Source organism: Drosophila ananassae, chromosome 3R, assembly GCF_017639315.1.
Source record: "Drosophila ananassae strain 14024-0371.13 chromosome 3R, ASM1763931v2, whole genome shotgun sequence".
Taxonomy (NCBI): domain Eukaryota; kingdom Metazoa; phylum Arthropoda; class Insecta; order Diptera; family Drosophilidae; genus Drosophila; species Drosophila ananassae.
Window position 1 is genome coordinate 11795892 of NC_057930.1, and position 27462 is coordinate 11823353.

Sequence of the window (27462 nt, forward strand, 5' to 3'; positions counted from 1 at the left end):
ACTGGGGCAACCAGACCGCATTGACAATGATGGATTTTCTCGGGTTAATCAATACGAAATGAGTCGAAAAGGGGTGGCGAGGAAAACAAGGAATAGCAGCTCTAATGTGGCCAAAGGACACGCCTCCCCAACCCAGCTAAGTACTCTTTTTTGTTTTATTAGCAACCGTGATGGCACCTGAACATCCACGCCATTAAGAGCAGTTCCAGCTTAACTTTTAAGCAAAAAACTCTTCAAAACTGCCATGACAACTAGTCCATTTCTAACTCAAATAGCAGAGTTTGTTAAATACGATTCAAATAAAATATTTATAGACTTGACAAAGTCAGTCCAAGACAGCAGTGATTCGAGAAAGAGTTATGTGTGAAACAGAATCTCTGCGAAGGCCTGAGAACTTCTTCTTTTAACATACGGATTGGCCATAAATAAATTGAAAGAGACATTTAAATTTGCATATTGCTTTTGCTTAATTTTAATTGAAATTCATTTACATTTAAGCCAGCAATTATGTGGATTTTCCCAAGCAAAACAATTTGTAAATGATGCATAAGATAAAAAGCCAGCAGAGCCAGCAGAGCCAGCAGAGCCAGCAGAGCCAGCAGAGCCAGCAGAGCTAACGAAAAAAGTGCCATGGAAATCTTGGAAAATTTGCATAAATTAAAACAAAAGACATGGACAGAAGCAAAAGCAAAAGACTACGGATGAGTAATGCAAATGAATGACAACTTTATCTTCATCAACGATGCTCTCTCTCCTGGACCAACAATTATGAAACTTTAATCTGGTTTTGTTGCCAAGCTCCTGAGAGGCTTAGACATCCCTGCATAACTGCTAAGGAAATTAGTGAAAAATCCTTTACGCACTTTGAGCAAATTGTTTATCTGTCGGACATGTTATTGCACCGCACAGACACTTTAAAGATATGTAATCCCATAATCGAAGCAATTTATAGAGGGGGCAGAAGTGGGAAAATGTGTTTAAATAAATTGCATAAGCGACTGAGAGATAGACACACACTCTCAGACACTCTCCATCTAAATATCCGATGTAATGCAATCAAAAAACTTTGCTAAGCGCATTATGGACGAGCGGAGGAGACTGACCATGGATATCTGCTCATTGTGCATGAAGTTTACACGCTTTTCGCTTTACATCTCTGGCTCACCTGCTGCTATTGCCACATCGTGTGGCATATACATACATATACTTTTCCGCCCATTTCTTCACGGCCAGCTGGACTGGAAGTGAACTTGCAATATCTAACAACCATGTTTGGTAATAATGTTTAAATATTAGACAACTTTCACAAATTACTTGCTTCGGTTTAATGAGAAACACAAACAAAATAAATCAATTACTTTGGGTTTTTTAAAGGCAAAAATATAGTCTGAGAGAACCATCTGACAAATAGCTTAAAAATGCCACTTTTGCATAATTTAATTTTTGATTTATTTTCAGCAATTACCGGGGCCCAGAAGCCATCGCGGAAAACGTAATTGTGCATGCGAGAATTGTGCGGCCAAAAGTCAATTTAGTGTAAAATTTGAAGCCTTTTTTGTTGTGCCGAAAATGGCCTAAAAAAAAGAAGTTGAAACATGTGTTCCAAGATAAAAAAACAAAATGTTGCGCGAAATTTATGCATACGACATACAGGGGCTGTGTGTAATTTATCCAACCGCAATGTTTTCCGCAAAACTCAAACAGAAATTATGTGAGCCAGAAAAGAAAACAAAAAGCGCTCGACCAGAATCTGTATCTGTATCTGAATAGAATCGAAGTAGTAGCAAGATACAAAGTATCTGCAAGAACGCTATACGCAATAAGAACGGAAATTTGTAAATAAACAAAAATACCGGCTCTTGATAAGCAGATTTTGTGTAAACATTTGGGTTAAAGTTCAGCAAGAATTTGTGCTTTTTGGAGAGTAGGGGGACTAGTAGAGGAAATCTACGTCAATGCGGATCGTAATTAAAAAACTGGGGGGAAAAAAAACAGGAAGCTGTAAAACGTGAGGTCCATTTTTTGCTAAAACAAAAGAGAGACTAAAGTGCTTGCAACATGCAACAAATTGCAGGCAGCACGCAGCAAAATGATAAACAAGTAGAGCAGGAGGGGGAGAGGGGGGAGGATCTGGGAAAAGCAGACTGACTACTTGGACTACCGAAATTCCTGAAATAAAAAAAACAAGACGAGACAAAGGGCAAGCCACGTGCCAAAATGTATTGCATACTTTGTGGCGCAGACAACAACATGTTGCCAGGAACAAACGCCATGCTTCGCTTATACCCACCATCGCCCATCACTCAGGCATGCTGCAAAAGGATCTACACTTTAAAAAATATAAATTAAAAATTTAATAAATAATAATTATAGTTAATACTATTTTAGCTCTTTTCAACTTCAAAGTTTGCAATAATTCGTCTCCCTTTTTTAAATAATTTTCTAAAAATATCTTATTTTTAACATCTAACTATTTTTCTTTGTGCACTTGGGGCTGTGGCAGGGTTGTCATCATCAACAAAGTAATCATGCATCGTCGTCTGGCGTTAAAAGTTTTCCCAGCTGCCAGTTTTTACTTTTTTTTTTTTCTTCAAACTACAGTATACCCTCCTGTGTGTGTATATTTTTTTTACTTCCACTTTCTTGTGCCATCACTTTTTTCTGCACTGCTGCTGTGCAAAATTTTATTATTAAAATGCAAAATTGAAAATGGCAGCAACGTGCCGGCGACAGAGTCGAGTCTGCCAGGGAAGAGGCAAGTTTAGACCGAAATGTGTATGGGGCATGCGAGTGATGCAACGGATGAGGCAGGCTCTTCAAGCTGCTTTGATATTAAGAAGGCAAAAGGAGCACACTAAGCATCTGCTTTCCTTCCTTTGTTGATTCAATTTAAGTTCTACTCGAAGCTATAAACAAAATTGATTTTTGTCAAGCTTGCCACAAAGTGTGTCTTGTGCTGCTTACGCCTCATCCCACGTTGTAATCCCAATCAAAGGCATCAGGAATCAAAGCTTACCTGAAAGATAAAGAAAAAGGACTTGTAAGTAAATGGTATTATTTGGATATTATTTATTCTATTTTTTCTGAATTTAATTAAAAGATTAGAGAGCCTGAGAGGAATGTGATTGCAATGTGAATGTGATGCCTAAAAGAGGTTTTTAAAATAAAATATTTTATGAAAAATAAAAATCAAAGAAACTATAAAGAAACAAATAGAAAACTTATATTTTCCTGGGCTGGGGTGTCTGTCTTCCGATGACAAAAACTTGATAAACTGGAACAAAGAAATCAACAGAAAAAGACTCCACCACCGAGGGAAACTGCAACTGCAAAGTGCAACTGCAACTGCTGATGAGGCCGATAAGGAGGACGATCCTATCTAACTTGCAATAAATATTTATGTGAAACCCGAGAGACCACAAATCATTTGAGAGATTCTCACCCGATGTCCCTCCTCGCCTACCAATTAAAAAACAATTTCCGGCCCGAAGAGAACCAAACTCGAACTCTAAACTCAAATTAAAATCAAAAATAAATTTTCGAAAAAAAGGGCCAAAGTAGATCACGATTTCGGGGAATACTAAGTAAGTACGAGGTCGTGGAGGGGGAAAGGAAATAGGCCCTAAATAGGCCACTATTAAAAAAAGAAACAAAAAACTACATAAGAGGCAGGTGTTTCTTTTTTGGGAAGAAGTTTAAGGAATTTAAAACTCACACCAACAATTTTTAAAACATATCTGGCATGCACCTTTAAAATAATGATTATGAGGCAAGTGCAACAAGTTGCAGTTAAAATTTATACACACGTATAATACATGTATTAAATACATTAATTAAATTAGCATAATCGCTTAAAGTGGCTTAAAAAGAGTGGTCTGGGAAAGAGTCCCAACCACTTCCATAACTTTTTTAATATTCCCTTTAAGAAGTGAAATCTGTTGCCTTTTAGGAAATAATACTTCTTCTTGTTGATGTTTAAACCCTTTTTTTGAAATTAACGGTCATCCTAAAGGATTTCTTGTTATTCGACCTCCCTTTTGAAGCTCTTTCTGGCCGGGTAGTTGCCAACAAGGCTCAAAACCCTCAAAAATAATGCACGAGGCAAATATTTGGCAACCGGTCGCGATATCCAATAAAAATAAAAAAAAAAAAAAAATATATGAAGATGATGATGAAGAGTTCCTGGAAGGGCGTAACCTATAAGGCTCCAATCCTTTTCTTTTCTTACTCCACTTCCCTCCTTTTAACCACTTTAAGCTGAGGCAAGAAAAATGAAGAAAAAAACAAAATTCCAATGGCAGATGTTTTGCGAAAAAAAAAAAAACTTAATTACACTTTAGATTGGCACTTTAAAGCTGAGATTGAAGGCCGAAACGGAGACAAGGAAGCGGAGAATCAAAAGCGGAAGGTGGGGAAGTATCTCGAAGTGGAGTAGCAGCTGCTGTTGCTTTTTTAACAAAAAAAAAAGGAATATATAAAAAAAAAAAGCAGGTAAGAAAGCTGCAATGGAAAATGCAACTGCCTCAGATGCTGAAGCTAAAGATGCTGCTGCAGATGCTGCTATTGCTGTTGCTGCTGCTGTTGCTGCTGCTGCTATTGCTGCTGCTGCTGTTGCTGCTGCTGCTATTGCTGCTGCTGCTGATGCTGTTGCTGCTGCTGCTGTTGCTGTTGCTGCTGATGCTGCAACATCAACGAATCTTAATAAACGCCGGCGACAACAGCAGCAGGCAACAACAATGTGTATGTTTGTCTCCTTTGCTGGCATTTTTTTCGAAATTTTTTTTTCAATTTTGTATTTTATTTCTTTTTGGCTTGAACGTTTTTTTAGGTCAACGAAATGCCAACAGAGATAGAGAGGAAGAGGAAGAGGCAGCAGGCAGCAGCAGCAGGCAGATGATGATGCGAGCAAACATAAATAAAAAAGGGAGTCCGGTGGGGGGATGGGTATGGGGGTATGGGGCAGCTGGAAACAGGTAGGTAGAGGAAGAGGAAGAGTCAACAAAAGTCAAGTCATGGACCACGTTTGTAGATACTTCTTCCTCTCTTATAGTTGTTGTTACTTTATCTATTGTTGTTTTAGTCTGTTGCTCGTCTATAAATCGACTAAAGAATAGAACAGAAAGTCAAAAGAAAATAGAGAAAGAAAGAGGAGAAGAAAGAGGATAGGAGCAATGATAAAGAAACGATAAAGTCATTTGCATAGCTCCACTACAACAACAACAACAAGATACACCAAAGATGGTGGGGCAAGAAGCTTCAGAGCCACACACCTACTACTCCAAGAGTCAGTCAGAAAAAAAAAAGAAAAAAATTCTTTAAAAATAAGGCCCGTTCAGCGCGATAACCTTTCGAAAAAATCAAATTAGAAAAAGAAGAAAAAGCACAAAAGGCCAACAATAAAATTTAATCAAAAACTGGGATAGTTGAAATTAGAAAAATATAAAATAGAAAAAAAAACCAAGAGAGGAAGAAGCTACAATAAATAAACCCCACAAGACACCTGCTTTCTAGAGGAAGTAAAAGTTAAGGAAATTGAAGGAAAAAATAAATTAAAAAATGCAAATTAAAAATGTTCCTTTAAAGGGTGTCTTTAAAGATATTTAAGTTTGAATTAAATTTAAATATATATTTTATACCCTTTATTGAAAGTTAAGATACTTAAAAAGGGAATAGCTTAGCCCCATCTTGGCTTAGAACTTCTTCTGCCCATCCATTTTTCGATTAATCCATCATAATCATCTCTTAAAAGAAGCCCCAGCCTTCCAGCCTCCACCTCCAACTCCACTTCTAATAGCCCCTTAATAATTCGAGTCTATGTATATACTATATAGTAGCATATATCTTAATATCTTTGTAAGAATGTCTGTATATTTTCCAGTTTCCCATCAAAACCCATCACACAAATCGTCCGAGAGCCGTCACAACACATGGCACGCCATTGCCCCACTCAGCATTATTATTTCTCCACTTTTTTGTATTATTTCGGGTTTTGTTTTTCTTTATTTTTTTGCCTTTTTTATGACGTTTCATCTTACAAGCGATGTGCATGGTTTTTGAAGATTATATTTTATATTTTAATGGCCTGGCAAGAGTTTCAAGAGAGCGGGGTATTACGAAACATGTTTATTGGAAGCACATAGCACATGGAATTATAAATTTTTTGTATTTGTAGAATAATATTTTATTAACAATTATTATAATTTGTTGTATAAATAAAGGGATTTACGATTCAAAGGCCTGTTCGGCCATTCAACAGGTTGTTAAAATCCAAATAAAACTCAGTTCTTTGTTGTCAGGTGTTGAATAACCTTATTTCTTGCATTTTTTATTGTTTGTATTTCTTTTTTGTTTGATTTTTTTATTTTTTGAGCTATTATGAAACCTCGCAGAGTATTATCTCTCTAGCCAATGTCTCAAAATTTGATATTTAATGCTCACATCTACATATTAGAGCTCACATACATATGAAATGCAAGCCACTGAGCAGAGCAGGTGTAACCAAAAAACATCATTAACAAAAAAAAAAAAAAATGAAGAAAAAAAGAAGACAAAAAAGGTAAAAAAGAAAAAAATAATACTCTAAGACGCTTAAAGTTAATTAGTCATTTTATGGGAGCTCTTCTGAGAGATATTTTTGGTCATCGGAGGGGCCTCTAATGGGTATTTTATAGAATTATGTAAATACAGGCAATTCCGATTCTGACCTGCTGCTGATAGGCATTTGATAGGTCACCCCGTCGAAGAAGAACTCCCTTTGCGATGCTAATTACATACGCCTTAAAGTCCCCACACAGAAGCCAGAACAGAAAACGAGAAAAAAATGGAAATAAATTTATAATTTATGGGAGAATTTATTTTGAAGAACTCGACTCGACTCGACTTCGGCCCGGAGAATTAGTTACAAATTAGAAAATAATGTGGCTTGTGGGCTTCGCGTTTTTCCTTCAATGTTCTGCTGTCGTGTCCATCACTTTTTCCCACGAACAAAAAAGAGCCAAGGAAGAGCCCAAAAGGAAATGGAGTATCCTTGAGTGAGAGACAGACACTTTGTTATGGCACCTAACAAATCCTGGGATCCTTGGGCTACCTGGGATTTTCCTCTCATAGGTTTTCCTTTTTCTCCATCATTTGCGGAGCCTGCGGCTTCATTTTCCTGCTTATCCTTGGCTCAGCATCCTTGTCGCTCCATTTGCGTTTAGATTTTGTCGCATTCGCATCCTGCCAGTTCAAGGAAAATGGGTGTCTTTTTTTTATTTTTAAACTATTTATTAAATAATTTTTTTTATTTTAAAATTTTTTTTTAGGAAAATTAAACAAGAAAAGATATTTCTTTCCATTCCTTTGCTTTAAATACTTCCTGGCTTCTTTCCTTCCTGCCTCTAGAACTGCAGCACCTGCCTGCCTGGTTCTCTAGCAAGGACTCTCTCTCCCTCCACAGGACCCTCTCCTGCTGCTCTAATTTCGCTTGTCCTTTTGTACAAATAGAGGGGAAACATAGCCACAGGCTCCTGCTCGGCAATTTCCACGCGTGGCGTCCGTTTCCCTCCCGTTCTAGTTGTGTTGCATCTTCTGTGTGGCGGCTGCCACTGCTACCTTGCTTCGTCCTGTGTGGCATCCTGGCAAATTCTGCGGATCCTTTGCTTTTAATAATTAAAATATCCGGGGCCAGCACCAAAATGATTTAAAGTGTCAACGCCAAACAGCCGGCCAGGCGAGGCAACAGAAGCTCATCTCCACACCGACTTTCGCAGGAAATCTTGCAACCTTTTCCTTCGTATCCTGCTGCTCCTTTTTCTCCCCTTTGTAGCTCTTTGGGGGTCTTCTCACCGTTTAGTTTGTTGCCGCCTTAACGCCTTTTTAATTATTTTTCACTTTGCCAAATGAAAATTGTGACGGCCAGCGAAAGTGAGAACGAGAGCTTGGACTGGAGGGGGATTTGCGTCCTGGAATCCTTCGTGTCGTGTCCAGTTAAGCACTGCCTTTTAGCTGTCATCAGATGCAGTTTCCGCAGCAACAAAAGTAGCAAACTTTAGTTAATTTCGGCTAAGTGCCAGGACAGAGGGTTTCCCCATCCTCTGGACCACTTTTCCAACCATTTTTCGTGCTCTCTTCACTTTTTAACCTCCCAGCCTGAGGTGTTTTTTAATATTTGAATGCACTTTCATGAAGTCCCCCCCTTTGTAGCTTCTCTCACGCACCCATATGTGGAGCGGCGTGGCTCGTCCTTCTGCCTCCTGGCTCCTGGCTCACATCCTTTCGCTATTTTCCTCTTATTATGCATGACGCGCACATGAAAAGCGAGAGAAAAGTTTTTCTTTTCTTTTGGCAGACAGTCACGCCCCCTATCCCCGCTACCCCTATTTTTGGCACCCACCTGAACAAATTTCTCGACTTGACACGATTTTTTTCCACCAAACATCCCCAGTCACCCACTCCCATCTCCCGTATTTTAAAAATCTTAAAGCAACTCTAGTTCTCTTTTTCATTTTTGCCATTTTAGAGTTTTTCCTCCTAACCCATTTTTTGGTTTAATTAAACGCCAAATAATATAAAAGAAAATAGTGAAAAGTATCTCGCTTTTTTGGCCAACACCAACACCAGGAAGGTGCCAGGAAGCGAAACAGAAGAAGTCTCTTTAATGTCTGACTCATTACCTTGTGTGTGACTTGAAATGCTGTTTTTTAAAGCAGAAAGTTTCTTTTCGGGGCTTACCCGGAGAATATTTCGCAATTTTGTGAGTCATACGGCACGGAAATGAATGCCCGGGTTTTATATTTTAATTATAAAGTATAATAATATTATGTGTGTCGTCTAAAGTTGGTCACAAGTGACTAAGATGGTTTGGAATTATTTGCTTTTGGAAATAGTGGTTTTTTTTTGGGGTTTGGTTTAAAGTTTGGTCGAAAAAGTAGGCTTTCCTTAGGGCCAAAAAATTAAATTTCTAGAAAAGCTGACTAGGCTGGGCAAGTCTTTTATTATTACATGAGATCGAGCATGAAATTAGAAGATTATGAAAACTATGAGTCAAGAGAAGAGTGTGTCAGAGGGCTATGGATACTAGGCATTACTTATAGTTCCTATGAGGAATACCTCTATGGATCTCTTTCGGAAATAATATTTCGACTTTTTATAAATTTTTCCCTTTTAACTCCTTTCAAAAGAATCTATTAAAATAAAGCCCCTGCCTTTCTGCTACTTAAATATATATTTTTTACTTTATTTTATTTCATTTCCCATTTTATTTAATATATTTTTTCTCCCATCTGCGGCACTTGCGGATGCTTTATGGTTGAAATTCGATAAGCCAGGGAAAAATGCAATTTTTTGTTGGTATCTCTGCTTGTTACCAGTATTTTTTTGCCAGTTTTTCTTCATTTTTTTATATCTTTTGTACGTTTTTTTTGAGTATTTTTCAGATAGTATATCGTGATGGCTGTAATTGTGTTTGTGTGTCAACCTGTCGGCAGTTACTCACACGCTGAAAGAGATGCACTTGCCGCAAGATTAGAGGAGTTGGAAAACTTTACGCTTTTGTATTATTGTTGCAAGTAGGAGACTAGCAGTGGTAGTGGAAGATAAAAGTTCATCTGCTTTGTGTTTAATGACATTTGTAGACAATCATGTGAAATGCTGACAACAACAGCAAACAGAAACCCAGAAACAACAGTCATCTAACTCTCTTTTTACTTTCCAGCGTGTGAGAAAATGAAATTTTAAAGCATTTTCTTAGAGACTTTTCTCAAGCCTCCTATGAAGTTTCAAAAACTGCAGTTTAGACTTTCAAAAAATCATTGTTTTTTGTATCTTAAATGATTGATTCAAGCCAGGACTTCATGTTGTGCTACAAGGACACAGTCTCTAGGCCATGTTGCCTTATCAAAACATCCTTTTTGGTGGCAAGAATATTTTGTGTGTGTGCCACATTTGTTTGTCTGTTTGCTGCAACAACAGTTGGGGAAAAAGGTTGAAATATGACGGGAAAATGGTTAGGCATTTGGAAAGGATATCCAGAGGGCGGCGGCAGGACACTGAGAGTGGAGTGGCATCAAATTGGCAGTCCTACCAAAACGAGTGCAAAACACAACAGCAGCTGAACCAAAAAAAAAAAAAAAAAAAAGAAAATTTTACGCGACACGCATTCCGAAAAATGCATTTATGAAGGAATGTAGAGGGGGGGAGTGACAGAAGGGGGAGTGGCATAAGGGGCAGTGGCAGTGGCAACCGTGGTCCTTGTGAAATTTTGTATGAAATTGTGGTTTTGCGGTCGGGTGCTCGGTGCTCCTCCGACAAACCACCACCCTCTTTACTTTGAGAGCATTGAATGTTGGCAGCCATTTTGAAGTGGCATCCTTTTAGCCCACTTACCACCCACTTGCAACCACCCCCTCGGCCCCGTTCCCTCCCACTCCCTCCTCAACAAATGGATGCATGTTCGTTGACAGCAACGATTTTTGCCATAATTATTATGATGATGCTTCGCCATAATCACATTTGATACTCTTTTTTTTTTTTCTTCCCCTCTTTCTTGGTTACACTTGATTAGGATTTATTTATGTTTTTCCCATTTTTTTTTTTCTTGCCAATTCTTGCCACAGCTGCTGAAAGCTACTTAGCAGACAGAGAGGCACTACAACTTTTACTTTTTTTTTTCGCTTTTGTAACAAAATATTTTTAGTTGCAAGTTTGCTTACTCCCATTCAGTAGTTATTTTAGTTGGCACTTTCTATTTCTGTTTATGCGCCAAAGTGAAAATGTAAAATACGATTGTTCATAAATCAGGGAAATTCGTCGCCGCATCATCGTTAATTTAACAAAAATTTAACAAAATGAAGTGGAAAAACTTACAATAAAGTCGCAAAGACCTTTCACGAGATCTATTATTTTTTAATCCATGGGACTTACCTAAAATGAAACAAAAAAAACGTATTTAATTAGTTAATATGTTGGAGAAATTGGATTGGCTAAAATATTTCATCATTTATTAAAAGATTAATAGCTTAAAGTTTATATAATTCAATAAATGGTTAATTAATGGAAATAATTTGTAAAAGAAAGGTTTATAGTATGCAAGGTAACACTGGCAGTGATGGAAGCTTATTAAGAGTGTGACCAAGTTAAGGGAAGTGAAAAAACCAAAGCAAAAAAAGAAGCTGGTCTCTCGAAGTCCTAAAGCTTCAAAGAAATGTGGCATTAGGACGACTTTTGAGTCTCAAACAGTAGTTAAAGCTTCTTAGCAAATCAATATAATCTGATTGTTTTATTAAAACTATTTTCAAATTATTCAAAAAATTCTATAGCTTTCTAAGTGAGCTTATGAATAATTTTTTAGAAGCAAATACCTTTAGCTTCAAGTAAATGTCATCTTAAATGAGTAATTATGAATCATAATGAGGTAGGGTAACACTGTAATGTGGCAGAAGAACACCAATAATGAGACCATGTTAAGAGAAGACAAGAAACGACAACAAAAGGCACTAAAGGATTGTAATAAAAACCCTACAAGTACTCCACCTTTATGATTTAATGATTCAAACTGATTGGAAAACTATTAACTATTCATTTAGAAATTTCACAGCTTTGTAGCTGACCTTATGCATCTCTTAAAGAGCAAATACAAGTTAAATGTCATCAGAAATGAATAATTATGAAGTCATCGCATTTATCTCACGGTGAATGAATTAAGAACCAGCACGTTTAGAGCTCTGGCGTGTGTCTTTACGGAATTATACGAGTATCTTGAAAGACGAAAAATGGCACCCTCAGATTTTAGAACCAATTACGAATTACAGAGAGATGCCTGTCCCCAAAAAAAACACCAAAAACCAATTTACCAACAATTTTTGCCCAAAATCTATTGAAGCTACGGGCGGCTGAGGAAGCGAAACTTTATAAATAGCCAAGAAAAACAATGCAACAGGAAGGTGGGGGCAGGAGGAAGAGAGGGATGTGTTGCACATTGCATCCCACTACACCCCCTCGCCCATCTGATCTGTGGTACATTCCTCAATCAATTTCGTTGGCTTCCTCTGGCGTCTCGTTCGGTTTTCTTATTTACTTTGCATTAATTAAACATGCCCTGCCACCTACTCAGAGGGATCTCTGCCGCCTTCTTTCCCCTCCGCCCAATCTCATCAGCTCGGTGTAGATTTTTCAATCCCCCCTTCCTGCCACACTGGGAGAAAGTCTTGCAAATATTCATATAATTCATGTGGCAGGAAGCTATAGTCTATAGTCTTAGTTCTCAGTGCACCAGCAGCATCTGCGGCAATCTTCGGTTTATATTTAAATGTCTGTGTGGCAGGGACGCACGTGCAGCAGAGCCATCTGCCCCACTCTCCTTCGCCAGCATTCAACATTCGTCTCTGTCAAGTGGCAGTGCATCAGGCTGCCACCCCCAGCCCCCAGCCCCTAGCCCCCTCTCTCTCTCTTTCCATGCCACGTTGCAGTTTGTCATTGTAGCAATTTCAATGTTGCGCTTGTCAATTTTGCTGTTTCTCATACTCCCTCTCTCGCTCAGAGCTCCCCAGCTAATATTGCCACCCAGCCCCACTTGCCACACACCTCCTTTAGGCTGCCACTGATGCTTTTTCCAGTTATTTCCCCCCACCACCACTAGCCCCACCAGCAACATCAGAAAAGCCACTTAAAGTAAGAGGCAGCAACACAAATTGCAAGTTGCAGGTTGCAGGTTGCAAGTTGCTTCTTGATTTTATTTCTTTCTACCTTTTTTGAATAAGAAATATGCATACTGGTTCTATACTTTCTAAGAAGTTTTGATATAAACCGAGTTATAAGCCACCTATTTTGCAATTCGGTCTAGATCTTCTGCTGACTCTTCAAAAAGATGCGATTCATTGCCGCATTCTACATAGCTCCCCCATTCTACAGACACTTTAATTTCAATGTCGCCGCAATTCAGAAAAAGAAGAAAAAGAAATACTTCGAAGGGGAAGAAAGCGGGTCTCTTCATCTCTGTCCAAGTGAGGGAAATAAATAGTTTTGTTTTGACACTCTTAAGGCGGGGATGTCAGCGACGCATCTGCAGATTCTTCTGTTCCATATCTTCTCCCAGTGTCTTCTGTCCAGTCGCCCAGCTGGAGGCCACCACAATAATTCCTTTGACAAGTGGACTTGGCCACTGGTGGCACTTGGAAGGCAAAAGCTGAGACAGAATGGTTCGAAACTAAGCTACCCTAACTAGCACTTATAGTTTATTATTTTTTTAAATTAAATTTTAATCAAATTTAATCTTTCTTTTTCCCTAAATAATACAAATTTTTTTTTGGCTTAGAAGACACTCTTTAAAAAGCTAAAGAAAAGCAAGTATTAGCCCATTTTGGCCCACTGTTTTGGGGCAGCTGTTGGAGGGCTTTGGCTTTTCCCCACTTTCTGATTGTTATTTTTTCCCCTGTCTTGTTTCAGCTGTCTAGGTTTTGTGTTTTTTTTTTCTGTTTTTTTTTCTATTTTTTTTTGCGGTTTATAGGCGTTATGATTGGGTGTGTTTGTGTTTCTTTTCGAGTGGGCGTGGCTGGCGCAACAAGTTGACAATTTAGCTGGATTCTATTTCCTCTTTTGTGTGTCTCCACTGGCTAATGAGTTTTTAAGTGTCACAGAAGAAAGGGGGAGACAAGAGAAGAGTCTTCAGTCTCTAGTCTCCAGTCTTCTCGCAATGCTTCGTTGATAAACTCGCAAACTGACTAAGCAGAACCAGCAACAACTACCGTTTTCTCACTGATTCTTACAACACCTATTCTCTTCCTCCTCCTCCTCTTCCAAGCTTGTGACATTCTTTTTACCGTTATAAATCAAGCGCAAGTCACGTAGTATTCTTAAGCTTTTCAGATTACAACGGAATGTTGCAAGAGACCCCCCACCACTGTTAAGAAATGTTAAGTTGCTGTTAAGTGAAGCAACATGTTGCCAAGACAGATAGTTTCTTAAAAATTAATTTCTTAGTTAAAGAATTAAGGTAAAAATATAAAAAAAATATAAAATAAATAAATAAAAATAAAATATATAAACTAAAATATAAAATAAGACTGTTAAGACTGTACTGAAATGTTAAGTTGCTATAAAGTGAAGCAAGGCAGATGTTGCCAAGGCAGATAGTTTCTTAAAAATTAATTTCTTAGTTTAAAAATTAAGGTAAAAATATAAGAAAAATCTAAAATAAATCGTTAGATGTTACTTGTATTTTTTTAAGTGTAGTCTTGCAACTGCCCCCAATTTTCACACCTTTTCCCCGCTTTTCTGCTTAGACAGCTGCACTACAGGTTCTCCCCATGGGTGTCGGTCGGTCGGTCGGTCGGTCGGTGTTTTGTAATAAACCCCATTTACACCGACAATTTTATGCTTTTGTTTATTGTTTGCTTTCTCTCCCATCAGCCAGGCAGCCAGGCAGCTCCAGGGATCGAGTTCATTTGAAATTTGTAACGAATGAAGCGCAGAAGGCGAGCGAGCGAGCTCCAAGCTGGAAACCAAGAAGTGGGCCACATATAATTAGAAGGTGAGGCACGTCAGTTTACAATTGTTTAGAGCTCCCCCTCTCTCTCTTTGCTTAAATATTTATAAATTTTTTAGCTTTAAATAAACAATTTTAGTGGCTAGTATACTTCCGAAATTGTTTATTATTTCTGCCACTTTACGGCTTACAATAAACAAAAATTAAGCAACAATGAATTAATTAGCAAACTAGTGCCACATTTTTTATGCTTTGTTGTAAAAAATATATAGCTATTTTGGGATTTAATTTAAAATTTATTAAAACTATAAGTCAAATAAATTTTGTATTATCTAATATCTGTTATTCCCCCAAAATAATGACCATTTTATTCTTTAATTTCATTTCCTTCCAACTCTTTCAATTAAAGCTTCGAAACATGCATTTAAAATTCATTAAAAATTCATGAAAATCCTTAAAGTCAACGGCAAATATGCAAATAGTTTTTGGCTTAATAAAAAATTGAAAATGAAAAGAATTGGTATAAATAATTGCCGAATATTTTCTTTGCGCCATTTGAAGCTCACATAATTGAATTATTTCTGTCTCTTTTATTTTTCAAAAAATAATTCCATAACATTTTTTGCTCTAATTAAACAAGCAAATAAATAAACATTAAATGCAAATAATATTGAAATCTATATTCGATAAGGGGGGATCTATGTAAGAGGCAAATAAAAATGTATAAATTATTAGCCAGCAAACAGGGCGAAAATAAATTAATTTGCTTATGTCTGGCATTAAAAAGACTAAAGCCAAAGCCCACATAGCGTCGCTTTCAAAGTCAATTCATTGAAATTTATCTGGTCTATTAAATATTTATGTAAACACTGACGAACTGGCCAGGACATCCAGGCGGGAGGACATCCAGGCAGGAGCCACCCCGCAGCTCCGACTGACAACCGCATCAAATTGTGCAAAATTAATTAAAATGCATTTCATTTACGAAGTTTTAAATGACGAGCTTATAATTCGCAAATGGAAATACCCTAAAAAAAAGGGTCATAATTGGTTTCTAGTATTAAAAATTATAAAAAAAGATGAAAAAAATAGTAATTTTTGTTTTAAAAATATTTTAAAACTCTATCTAAAATAATTGTTTGTTAAAATTCTAACTAAAGTTAGTAGCTAAGGGAACTCTAGTATGAGAAAGTATTACCACTCCTTCTGGAAATGACAAATTAATTGAAATTAATTCATGTTTAATAAGCTCTCTCCTCAAAAAATGAAAAGAAAAAAAAAATAAAACAGCTTTAAGGTAAATTTTATTTTTTAATTTGCCAGATATTTTTCACTGACATTTGATACTTTTTTTTTACTTTATTTTATATTATATCCGCTGCCTTAACCATTTTTCAATTATGTGCAAAATTAATGACAACCGTTTTGGTGGCAGGTTCTCCTCCATCGTGCCCCCTTTTTGATTGATTTTGTGGCACTATTAAGCGTATTTTACTCGAAATGTCTCTGGGGCACGCAACAGCGATTTTCTATTCTCCTGCCGACACATTACGGCCTTGAAGTGTTAAGGATTTTGCTGGTTAGCAAAAGGGGGGGATAGCCTTTCCACCCTCTTGTTTTCGATTTGAAAAGCCAGACAAAGACATATTCCAAAGGAGCGCCGTTCTATCGATGACTGCCAGAAAAGGGGGGGTGCCATTTTCCTAATGGCAATTGACATAATTACGCAAAGTAGTTCCTCTCCTTCCAGGACGCGGCAGCCAGGTGGGGAAAAGTTTCTCAACTTAGATTAGACCTGCCCCAAAAAAAACCTTTTTCAAAGCCCTCTGCCCTCTACCCTGTCCCTCTTCGAAAATGGAAATTAGGCTTTAAAATTACCCTGGAGGCGTCTTTAAAATTTATTGCTGCCTAAGCAGAAACTGAAAATCGCTTCTACCACCACTGCCAACCCCTAGCTATCCCTGCCTTGAGGTAAGTGTAATGAAATTTACTTACAAAACAGCCAAAAAAAAGGAGAAAAAAATATAAAAAGGAAAATAAGGCAAGAAAACACAACCTAGAAGTTCTAAGCAGAGTTATGTCTGCTGTGGAGCCAGAGGGGAAAATGTTTGAGGCCCGAAAACGAGCGCAAAGTGGGTGGTCGGTGGTGGATAAAAAAAAACTGTTTGACTTTCCGTTTGTTTGTCCTTGAATTTTAGCTTTCTATAGCCGCAAAGCCAACCCAAAAATTTACCCAATAAAATAAGAGGGGGGACTAACTCCCAGTGTAGTAACTCCCTACCCCAAGATATTATTACAAGCACATTTTCATTGCCAGACAAAGGAGAAGTCGCATTGGCGCCAAAAAAAAAAGAAAAGAAATTCTGGGCATACATTTTTACTTGAAATTGATTTTCCAGCCTCCCTGCCAGTCTCTCAAGCTTCTCAATTGAATTCATTGCGTTTTATTTGCCTTGCGTATTTTATTTAATTTTTTTGTTAAGAACCTGACACTTGACAAGAAATTAGAAGAGGGAGGCAGGTGATTAGCGAGTGGAAATGAATTAAATAAAAGAGCTTTTCTTCAAGAGTGTTTCTGAGAAGTCTTCTAACCATTTTGATCTTTAAACCCGGCTTAACAACAATTAATGCTTCCATAATTCATTTTTAATTTATTGAAGCCGCTTCCCACTCACACTCACCCTTCCATTTAATTTCTTTCCAACTTCCGCGTCTTGAGGCAAAAATATTCATTTAACCCCCAAGATGAACTCTCCTCCTCCCCTCCCCTTTTGATTAAAGAAATTTTAAAGTTTTTAATTAAAAGCACATTGCTCCGTGTTTCCATTAGCAATTCAAAAACTTATCAAGTGGACTGAGATGGCCAGAGTTTGGTTTTTATTCCATTCATAGACTTTTATTGCAATTTCATGCGCTTCAATGAAACTCAATAACAATATACGCTTTTTTTTAACCACCCACTCTCACTCTCACTGCTCCCTCCGCTCTGAAAATAAAAACAATTTAATAAAAAATATTTTAAGAGGAGTGTTGGCCAAAAGGGATGATCAGCCGAGTGCAGTGCGTATTAAAAAATAAATACAGACGACAAACAATGGGAGGAAAAAAAACACAGCCTATGATGATTAAAAATGGAAATAATCAAATTTTTGCACTTTTTTACACTTTCAGTTCCTGCAACCTGCCAGCAGTCCTTTCTCTCCTTTATTTATTCACTTTTTGTTATTATTTCCAGTTTGATCCCGAAACGAAATCAATTTCGCACAACGGCCGATAAAAAATGGTTTAAAAAATATATTTCCACTTCACTACGAAATTAATAAAACACTTTTCTGTTAAGCCAAAAAGTGCGGGGGGGTTGCCAAAGAATTTATTATTTGCTCAAAAATATTTCAACAAATGAGCATTACGAATCGAAAGGAATCGGGGGTTGCAAGAAGGATGGGATGTCCTTTGGAACAGGGAGGACAGACAGCCGGATTGCAAATGAGTTTTTTACACTTGAGACGAAATTAAAACTTCAGCTGCGGCCGAAAGACAAAAAGGACACACATCCACCCCCAGGACTCCCCCCCACTTAGTCCTGCCATTGAGCAAATGAAATGGAATGTTTGATTAGAAAAATATTTTGCATAGCGTGGAGTTTCAGTAACATTCGTTTCAGTGTTTCACTTTTTAGTCCTTTCATTGTTCCGGTAATGGGCGTGTCATCCTGCAACCCCCGAAGGACGATTTAAATGCGTTTTACAAAAAAAAAGGAAAGAAAATCTTTTCACAGTTCATTTTGTTTAATTTTTTACAATGTTGCTTTGCATTTTTTGAAGACAGGCAGTCTGAGGGAGGGAAAGGGACACCCCCAGGACCTCCTTATCCTTTCAGATGCACACAACCCTAAAAAAGTGAATTGATATGCTTGAGAAACCCTGGAATGGATTGGATTGAGCCAAAAAGGGGATTGCATTTAAGGATATAGAGGTGGCTTGCAAGGATAAGGGATGCACTGATTTCAAAGTCTTTCACTTTTTTTTCAGCAAGGGTTGTGCCTCGGGCTGGTGTTGGGAAAAGTTTATACACTTTCCACAGCCTTTGTTGTCCTTTTCCCTGCTGGGACTGGAATTCGAGTGCTAAACGATCATAATGAGGGTCTTAGAGGGTTAAAGGGAGAGAGAGTCATGCCTTCCGGCTGTGACTGCGATATTGAAACATTCGGTTGTGGTCTAATTAATCTATTTAGGCGGAAAAGTAGAGTTTTTCCGAATGGGGTTACTAAGGAAATATTTGTCAGAAAATTAGAAAATGACAAATGGGTATAAGGAGACATAGATGTGGAAGTTAAACGCAATTAGGGGTTAAGGATTTCCGGTTTTGTGATTAAAGATATGAGTTCTATCTTAGCAGAGCAGTTAACAACTAAAGAAAAGTCTAATCTCAACTTGACCAACTTCTTCCCTTTTGAGCCAGAACCTTCTTCAACCTAAACCCTTTTTCTCTTCACTCCTTAACCCTTTTTAAAGCCCCATTTCCCACTTAACCCGCTAACTCCAATCAAGAGGCAAAACAAGAAGTAGTAGCTGCCAGCCATAAATACATCAGCGAAACATGAAACGTGCAAAAGCGGTCGAAATGAGCTTGAAACAGATACTCCAGCTCCCAGATACAGATACGCAGATACAACAGATATGTTTGCCCAGTTAGAGATACTCCGATAGCGTTTCAGATACAGATACAGATAGAGATACGGGGGTACATGCAAAAGCAATCAGTGTATTGGCCACAACGATTTTTGACATGTTACGCATACAAATTAGAGCAGACTGCCCCAGACTCTTGCCTCAAAAACGCAAAACGCAATCCCCAATAAAGAAGCCAACAAAAGGCAAAAAAAAAGAGAAGAAAAGGAGAAGCTAAAGCAAAAAATCAGCAAACAGAAGCCCCACGAAAGCATGAGACCCACGACTCTCGCTTTGAGTGGGCAGTTGAGGCAGTTGAAGAAAGAATTATATAAAAATAAAATAAAAGCGGGCTTCGAAAAAAAAGAGCTTGGCAAAAAAAGCTTGGAAGAAAGTGCTGAAAGGGGGAGAGATTGCTGGGGGAAATTCTAAAAAAAAGAGTCATACCAAAGAGCCAGCTTTTCAAAACGAATATAAAGTGCTCTTTAGGAGATAGAGTTCTTTTTTTGACTATTTTTGTAATAATAAATAATTAACTATTACCTTTTAAGCTTAAATATCAAAAGAGTATCTAGAATATAGCTAAACCCCTTCCTAAGGTCAGTGGAATCAGGAGAGCCAGAAAAGCCAGCTGTCAATTACTTTATAATTTTAAATATTAAAAAATACACTTTTAAGATAGCCACCAAAAGAGTATCTAGAATAGAACCAAAACCCTTCCTAAGGTAGCTCCAAAGTCGCCCACAAATCACCCACTTGATGACGGCCAGCAATCAGGAGAGCCAGCAGAGCAAAAACTAAAATCATCATCAAGTACCAACAACACAATCCATGCTAATGATCTGAAGCTGTCTTGAAGACAAATTCCTCGATTCCGATTCCGAAACCAATTCCAGTAGCCAGTATTCAGAGCCAGGTGAGTGTGGGCGATAGGCCCCTTCTCCGGTGAGGTGCGGCCGGCAGGTGAGGCGTGACAGTCGCTGTGGCGGAGTTGGTCAAGAAATGCCATCACGTCAGGCGCGACCCCCTGGCGACTGGCTGGCGATTTTACAGCGATTTTAAAAGCGCAAAAAAAACGCATTTGGAATGCAAAAAAGAAAAAAAAATTAAAATAAACAATAAATAAAAATTAATTATTCACAAGCTGTTGAGTCAGTAGCTGTTTTTTTCTAAGTCTTCCAGAGAACTGACTCTTTCTAGCTCATAATGCATTTTTTTTTTATAAAAAAAAATGTCACTTTTCCGTCATAATTAAAATTCAAAAGTAGTTCCCAATCACTATACTTCTTCTCTTCGTAAAAATATTTACAAAAATGTAATTTTTTTCCCGCAAACATCATCAAAGCAAAGACACAAATTGGTTTCGTGACGAAAAAAACCATAAAAATCATTGACATTCGAATAAAAAAAAATATATAAAGTGGCAGAAGCTTAAAAAACAGCAGCTGATCATTTTAGAAAAATATTTATTTTGTGCCAATGCTGGCGAAAATTTTTCTGTAACCAAAACCAATGACGAGGTCGTTCAGGGGTTAACTAAAAAAAAATAATAATAAAAATCGCGCTAACTTCGTCATCAGTCAGCGGAATGTTATTGAATTTTTATTGTATTCGAGTCGCTATCTCTGGCAGTCGTGTGTTTGTGTGAGAAACATCATTTAAATGTTGAGGAATTCTTGTATCTTTTTTTTTGGGCTATGTATGGAAGTTGTTTAAACAGCTGCGAGTTTAAAAATCCAACAGCGCCACCGCCACGCCACCCACCTCCGAAATGAAGAGGGGAGTTTTGGGCTCCCAGTGCAGTGCATAAACACGACTACAAATATGCGAAGCGAGAGATATAAATTCTGGGCAAGAGAGTTATAAATTCCATATGCCAAAGCATCAGGGCGCTAAGCAAAAAATGCGTATACGGGTTGCATTTTTTATACCAAACAATGGGGGGATCCAAAAGCTATCCCTTTAAACAAAAAAACTATTGAAAAATAACTATAGAAATGCCTGAAAAATTATTTTTTTTGTTCAGAAATATTAAGAAATAATTTCTTAAGCTCTTTGTTATTTTATTTTATTTTATTTTAGTTAAGAATATCAATATTTCCACAACAGACACTAAGAGTAGTGAGTGGGAAGCTAAATAAACCAATTTATTGTATCCAGAGACCCCCTTTGCAGTGCCTCTGGCTGTCGCTTTATCCTTTCCGCCTCCACCACCATCCCGATCCTTTGCAATCCCAACTTTGATTTTGCAAATGCAAATTTTTGAAATATATATCTGCGAGATACATATATATCTCAGTGTCTTTGCTGCAGCTGTTGCTAACACCCACTTGCCACACAGAGGCATCCTGGCACCCAGCTCCTGGCTCTCTCCTCTCTCCCCTCTTTCTCTTATCCTGACTCCTTTGGCCGCCTTTTTCCGCACACGTCGCTGAATTTTGCACGTAAAAAATGTTTGAAACAAACAAAATATTTGTTTAATTTATTTTAATTTCAAAGTTGCAGCAGTTGCAGATATTTTTTGGGTGGAGGAAGCACCGCAGGCTGCTTTGCGTTTTTCTGACTGCGTCAGTATCAGTGTGTGTGTGTGTGTGTGTGTAGTGTTAGTGTGTGTGTCAGTGTGTGTGTGGAGAAGGATATGCCAGGCACACAAAAACAACAGAGACAATAACAACTCCGGAAAAGTGAGAAAAACTAAGCCACAATCATAATTCACGCGCTAAAAACACGAACACTAGAGAACAGGGAGAAAGGTAGTGGGAGAGAAAGAGGAGAAAGGAGCAAAGGAGATAGGAGAAGGGATAGAGGAGGGAGAAAAAAAAACAACAAAAAAAGGAGAAATTTTAGGAGCCAGGCACTTGGAAAAGCCAGGAAATGAAATGAATGTGGAAAACTCAAAGGGAAAACTGGCGGTGGCGGCGGAGGGAAAAGGGAGAAAGGTACGGAGAAAGAGGGAAAGAGAGAGAGAGAGAGAGAGAGAAGAAGAAAAGCAGGTAGACGAGCGGCTAAAGGCATAAATAAAACAAAGCTGCAAACGAATATAAAACCAAAGGCAAGAAAATAAACATAAAAACCCCGAAGAAATTGTGACAGGGCAATGAGTGCGACAAGGACAGGGTCGGGGAGTGCAACAAGTGCAAGAGAGACAGGTAGAACTGGTAGAGCCTTTCAAGTGCTCCTTAGGCAATATCCTGCGTTTCTCCCGAAACATTTCATTGCACACACATACAGGATATTCCAAGGAAAACTCTGCCAAATTGGTAGGCACTTCAAGGATCAACAGGAAGAGAACTGATGGGAGCAACAAGGAGTGCTTAAGTGAGGACAGGACATAATGTCCTTCCAAAAATAGAAGATGTAAGAGAGACCAGATGTGTGGAAAGTGAGAACGAAGATGGAGTACAGTACAGTTTTTTTATTTAAGATGAAATAAAAAAAAGTATTATAAGATAATCATTAACATATTTGATTTAAACAGAAAAGGACATAATATCCTTTCAAAAATGAAGTATGTAAATGTGACCAGACTTTTAAAAGGTGAGAACTAAAATGGCGTACCTTTGGCACAGTTATTGTTTTTATTAGAAAATAAGAAAGATAAAGGAACTCATTAAACTATTTGATTTAAAATGGAAAGGAGAGAAATATTCTTCCTTATTGATTTAAAAAATAAAGTATGTAAATGTGAACAGACCTCTTTAAACTCAAGACTTGTATCAGTTATTTATTATCTTAAATCATATAAGATTCTTACCAAGTCACTAACCTATTTAATATAAAAAAGCAGAAATCGTAATTAATATTTCTGTTCATTTTCCCCTAGCTCCTAATTATTTCCCTCCCAAACTGACCAGATCTGGCAGACTTTTCCTATTCCTTGCTAATCTTTTAATGTGTTTTTAATGCCATGTCGGCGGACACCTAACACCCCACTGGCCCCTCCACTCTGTCATCAAATCTAATAATGCCCCAGAGTTGAGCAATTTTCCCCAGAAGCCCCCAGAGGCCAAAAAATAAAAAATAAAAAACTCCATAGAGAGTTCATTGATTTCTGATTCTTGTGACTTTTGATTCTTTGTGGCGTTGACAGTTGGGGCCGAGGAGCGGGCTGGCTAAACTTTTACGATTACAGGGCACAAGAACGCGTGTCAAAGGCCCAATTAAGATGTCAGATCAACACGTTTTATTTATTAAATGATTACACACACAGAGCATAAACAGAAAGAGGGAAGCGCCATAAAGTTAATGGTCCCATACACTTTCTATATAGTGAGGGGAGAAGCTAAAAAGCTAGGGGGTGGCTCGCACTAATCACTGACAAATTAATAAAAGTGCCGAGTGGTTGAAGGAGTTGCTCCCCTTTTAAGTTCCCTTGACCGATTTGCCCGATCGAGTGGATATAATTCACAATTAAATGTTCCACCTTCCCCTCACAACTAAATATATATTTTTCCGCGGAGGGGATTTCGATTCTTAAAGGTTCTTTTTATTAAAAAAGTAAAAAAAAGTATTTCGTAAGCAAAGTTATATAAGAGAGTGAGGGGAAAAAAATAAGTTTCTTGGAGCGTGCCAAACTAAAGTTTTCTGATATCCCATGTCCCCTTGCGTTTCACGTCCACCTTTTCTGATATTTGTTCCACTTTGACACAGTAAGTAGTCTTTAATATCAGCTGGTACAGTGGAACTTGGCTTATGACTATTATTTTCATTTAAAACTAGAGGGTTTTGTAATAAAAATAAAGGGAATATTATACAATCTATTGTATTTGATTTGTAACTTAAGGTCTTTTAAGACATTGTCAACCTAACTTTTTCCACACTTTCTTTCTAGGACCTCTTAATTGTAGCTCTAGAGTTCTAATAATTCTAACAAAAATAAAGGGTTTTTGTAATAAAAAAAAAGGTAAAATAAAAGAGGTATTGAATTTAGATTCAAAGTTTTTGAACTTAATATCGTAAATCTAAGACGAAAATGTACTTATTCCACAGTTTCTTTTAAGGACTCTTAAATGTAGTTTTCAGGGTGAAAATATTCAAAAACTAAGGGGTTTTTCTATAAAAAAAAATACAATAAAAATTATTTTATATGACTTAGAACTCAATATTTATAAATCTAAGATCTGAAAACCTCCTTACTTCCACAGTTTCTTCCAGGGACTCTAAACTGCAGCTCTAGGGTTATAATAACCATAAAATATAGGTGTTTTTTAATAAAAAAAAGGTAAAATAATACAACTATTCCATTTTATTTAGAACTTATTATCTTTTAAGTTTCTGAGATCTAAGACCTTTTAAGTTTAAGCCAACTTACTTATTCCACAGGTTTATTTAAAGAGCTCCATGGTGGTAATAATCAAAAACTAAAAGGTTTTCTTAATCAAAAAAGAGTTATAGTCTATTTTATTTGATTTAGAGCCAAATATCTTAAATGTGTGATCTGAAAACCCCCTTATTTACTCCCCAGTTTCTTCTAACGACTCTCCACTGTACCTACAGTGGCGTTTTAATATCTGAAACTCTTGCTGGAACTAACAGTAAATGCTGCCAATTGACAGGAGCCGAAGTGAAAAGGATGTGGCGGATAGTGGACGGATAGTGGGGCAAGGCAAGGAGGCCGGCTGCCAGATAAAAAACTTTATGCTGACGTCAAGAAGCAACAACAAACAAAAAACTAAAGTGACGTTGCAAGGTGACAACAGCAAAAGGCGACAGGAAGAGGCTACCATGGATGGATCTTCCAAGGGGGAAAAGGGAGCTAGCCAAGAACCTAGGGGAGCTAGGAGAGTTTCTGGGATAAAGTTTTAATTGATTTGTGACATTAGATGTCAAGAATGCTTATAAGCAAAGAGATAACCCCCAATTAAGCTGAAATCTTATAGATTGGGGATTAAAAATAGTTATTATTTGAACTTGTTTCTTAAAAAATCTCATTAATTATTTAATTTCTTAGAACTCTAGTATTATCTGGGGTTTTTTTTTTGAGAACCTTAACCTTAGCTTATCGGGGGGAAAATACCCCTAAAAAGGTATCCTCTAACTCACCTATCAGAAAAAAGTGGCAAATATTTAGCGCGACAGCCGCTACCTCTCTTGTTCTTCGCCTCATTTTGTTGTTGTTTTCAGGATATTTGATTTTTGATTTTTGTTCCTTTCTTCTTTCTTCTTGTTGTTGTTGTTGCTGTTTAGCTTATTATCGCAACTTCCGTTTAGGTTTTTTGGCCAAAAAACTGCAGTTGACGTTGTCTTTTCGCTAAAAACTTTAGCTATTACTTGGTTGTCTCCTTCTCTTCGTATCTCCTTTCTCCTTTCTTTGTCAATGATGATAACGGTAGTTTGCACTCCACACACACACACACAGACACAGCTTTCTCCTTCGCAGCTCCTCTAGCTGGTCGTGTTGTTGTTGTGGATGCAACGCTCCATTGCGTTGTTTAATTGTTTTTGTTTTTGTTTTTTATCACCACATAAAATATTTTTTTTATTTTTTTAAGCACATGTGAGTTTTTTTTAATTTATTCGGAAGGGGTTTTCCGCAAAACAAGAAGAAGACGAACGAACTGAAAATTTGTAGAGTTTTTTTTGAGAATTAGTAGGTATTCCAGAATAAGGGGTTTCAAAGGGGTTTGAAATTTATTTTAATTATAATAGTTTAATTTGTACACTTTTTCAGTTCACTTTTTAGTTTTTCCTTTAAAAAAAAGGTATTTTTTTCAATATTTTACACTTTTTTCTAATTTTAAGCTGTTTTCCAACATTGGTATCTCCTTTTTCACAGTTATAATTGCCTCAATATGCAGTTCTTGTTGTTGTTGTTTCTTTTTTTTTGTAATTTTTCAAGAGTTGCAGCAACAACTTTGTTGTTGTTTTTGGAACAGGTAAGAAAAGCGCTTGAAAGGTTTCCAAGAAACTCGAACCAAGCCAAATGCACAGAGAGAGGGAGAGACACACACACACACACAGATACCGTACACACCTCAGAAGAAACCTGTTTGACAGGTAAAGGTGTGCAAGAGCAAATGAGATGGCGCGAGGGGCGATCGAGAGACCGAGAAGAGATCGAGGATCTCTATAAAGAAGAGGGAAAGAGCGAGAGGGGGGGATTGGAGCGAAAAAGACGCCAACTAATGAAGCCTGAACCGGCGCCGACGTCGACGGAGACGTCGACCGATGACGCAGCTGCCACTTTTAAGATGCTGTTTTATTTTATTTTCTCTCTTAGCTCCTTTTTCTTCAAGTTTTAAACTTTTATTTTTTTTTAAGATTTTTTTTTTTTAAGATTTCTTATCAAGATTTGTGGTTCTTATCGTTTCTGATTTGCTTTCTTAGATCCAGTTTTGATTTCTTCACACACACACACATGCACTCTCAGGCCGCTTCTTTTTATACCTTAATTTAAGTATTTTTTGTTTTCAGATAATCCCAATATTCTGAAATGATTTTCTGGCTTCTGTTTTTTGTTGTCACACGCGAAAATGGGCGAAAATGTAGCGAAAATCGACCGGAAAACGCGACGGCGACGCGCACTGCTTTTGGTTCGAAACAACGCTCTACAGTGCTCGCACTCGAATGTAGGGTATCTTGGTCATTTCTAGCTGCTACCCTGCCTCGCAACTCGAACATGTTCGCTTCTAACTCGAACTAGCAACACGAAGACCATTTCGTAGCTATTCGGCTGCCAAAGAGAGAGTTTCGAACTCGTTCGGCTATTCTCTGAGATGGTTTTACACTGAAAAATATGCAAGGAATAAAGGTGTCTTTTGAAAGTAGAAGAGAGCTATGGGATATAGTCTTTTGATTCTATACGAGACTACAAGAGATAGACAGGATTGTCGACAAAATATAATGTTTTAAATGAAAAATCGATTAGAAATATATATTTATGTCTATAAATTTTCATATGTTTTGTTTAAAATTCAAATAAAATATTAAAGAAAAATAACAGAAAGCATCATTTTCTGATGCCTAATATTAGGCTATTTATTTTAATTCTTTAGTTTATAATTTTAGAAAATTAAACCTTAAAACAAAATAGAAACATATTTTAAATCAAAATTTATAGACATTTTTTAGTAATTTTAATTTTAATTATTTAAATAAAAGATATATAGACAAAAAGATATATGTATATCCTTATTATTATATATTTTATATAAATTTTTAAAATTATTTTTCTCATTTATTTTAAAACGTATCTCAAAGATGCTGTTATTTTCTTCGCTCTCCTTGGAGCTTAACATTTTCGAACTGGGAGAGCGACAGCGCATGGCTCTCGCAACTCTGCCAGCAACATGTTGCGTTTTTGGGGCGATTTTCGAAAACGCTAGCGTTTTG

General features: G+C 37.3%; 1 protein-coding gene across 2 annotated transcripts in view; it reads right to left on the reverse strand.

Annotated features, from left to right (window-relative positions):
* The window catches only part of LOC6503385 (hemicentin-1), a 78065-nt gene extending 51335 nt beyond the window's left edge, over positions 1-26730 (reverse strand). For both annotated transcript variants that reach the window (XM_001965296.4, XM_032455494.2), the window contains exons 1-2: positions 26518-26730; positions 25174-25688 (exon numbers count right to left, since the gene is read on the reverse strand). In XM_001965296.4, coding sequence (XP_001965332.2) covers positions 25174-25237 — 64 coding nt within the window. In that variant the 5' untranslated portion in view covers positions 25238-25688; positions 26518-26730. The remainder of the gene's footprint in view (positions 1-25173; positions 25689-26517) is intronic.
* Between the last annotated feature and the right edge of the window lie 732 nt (positions 26731-27462).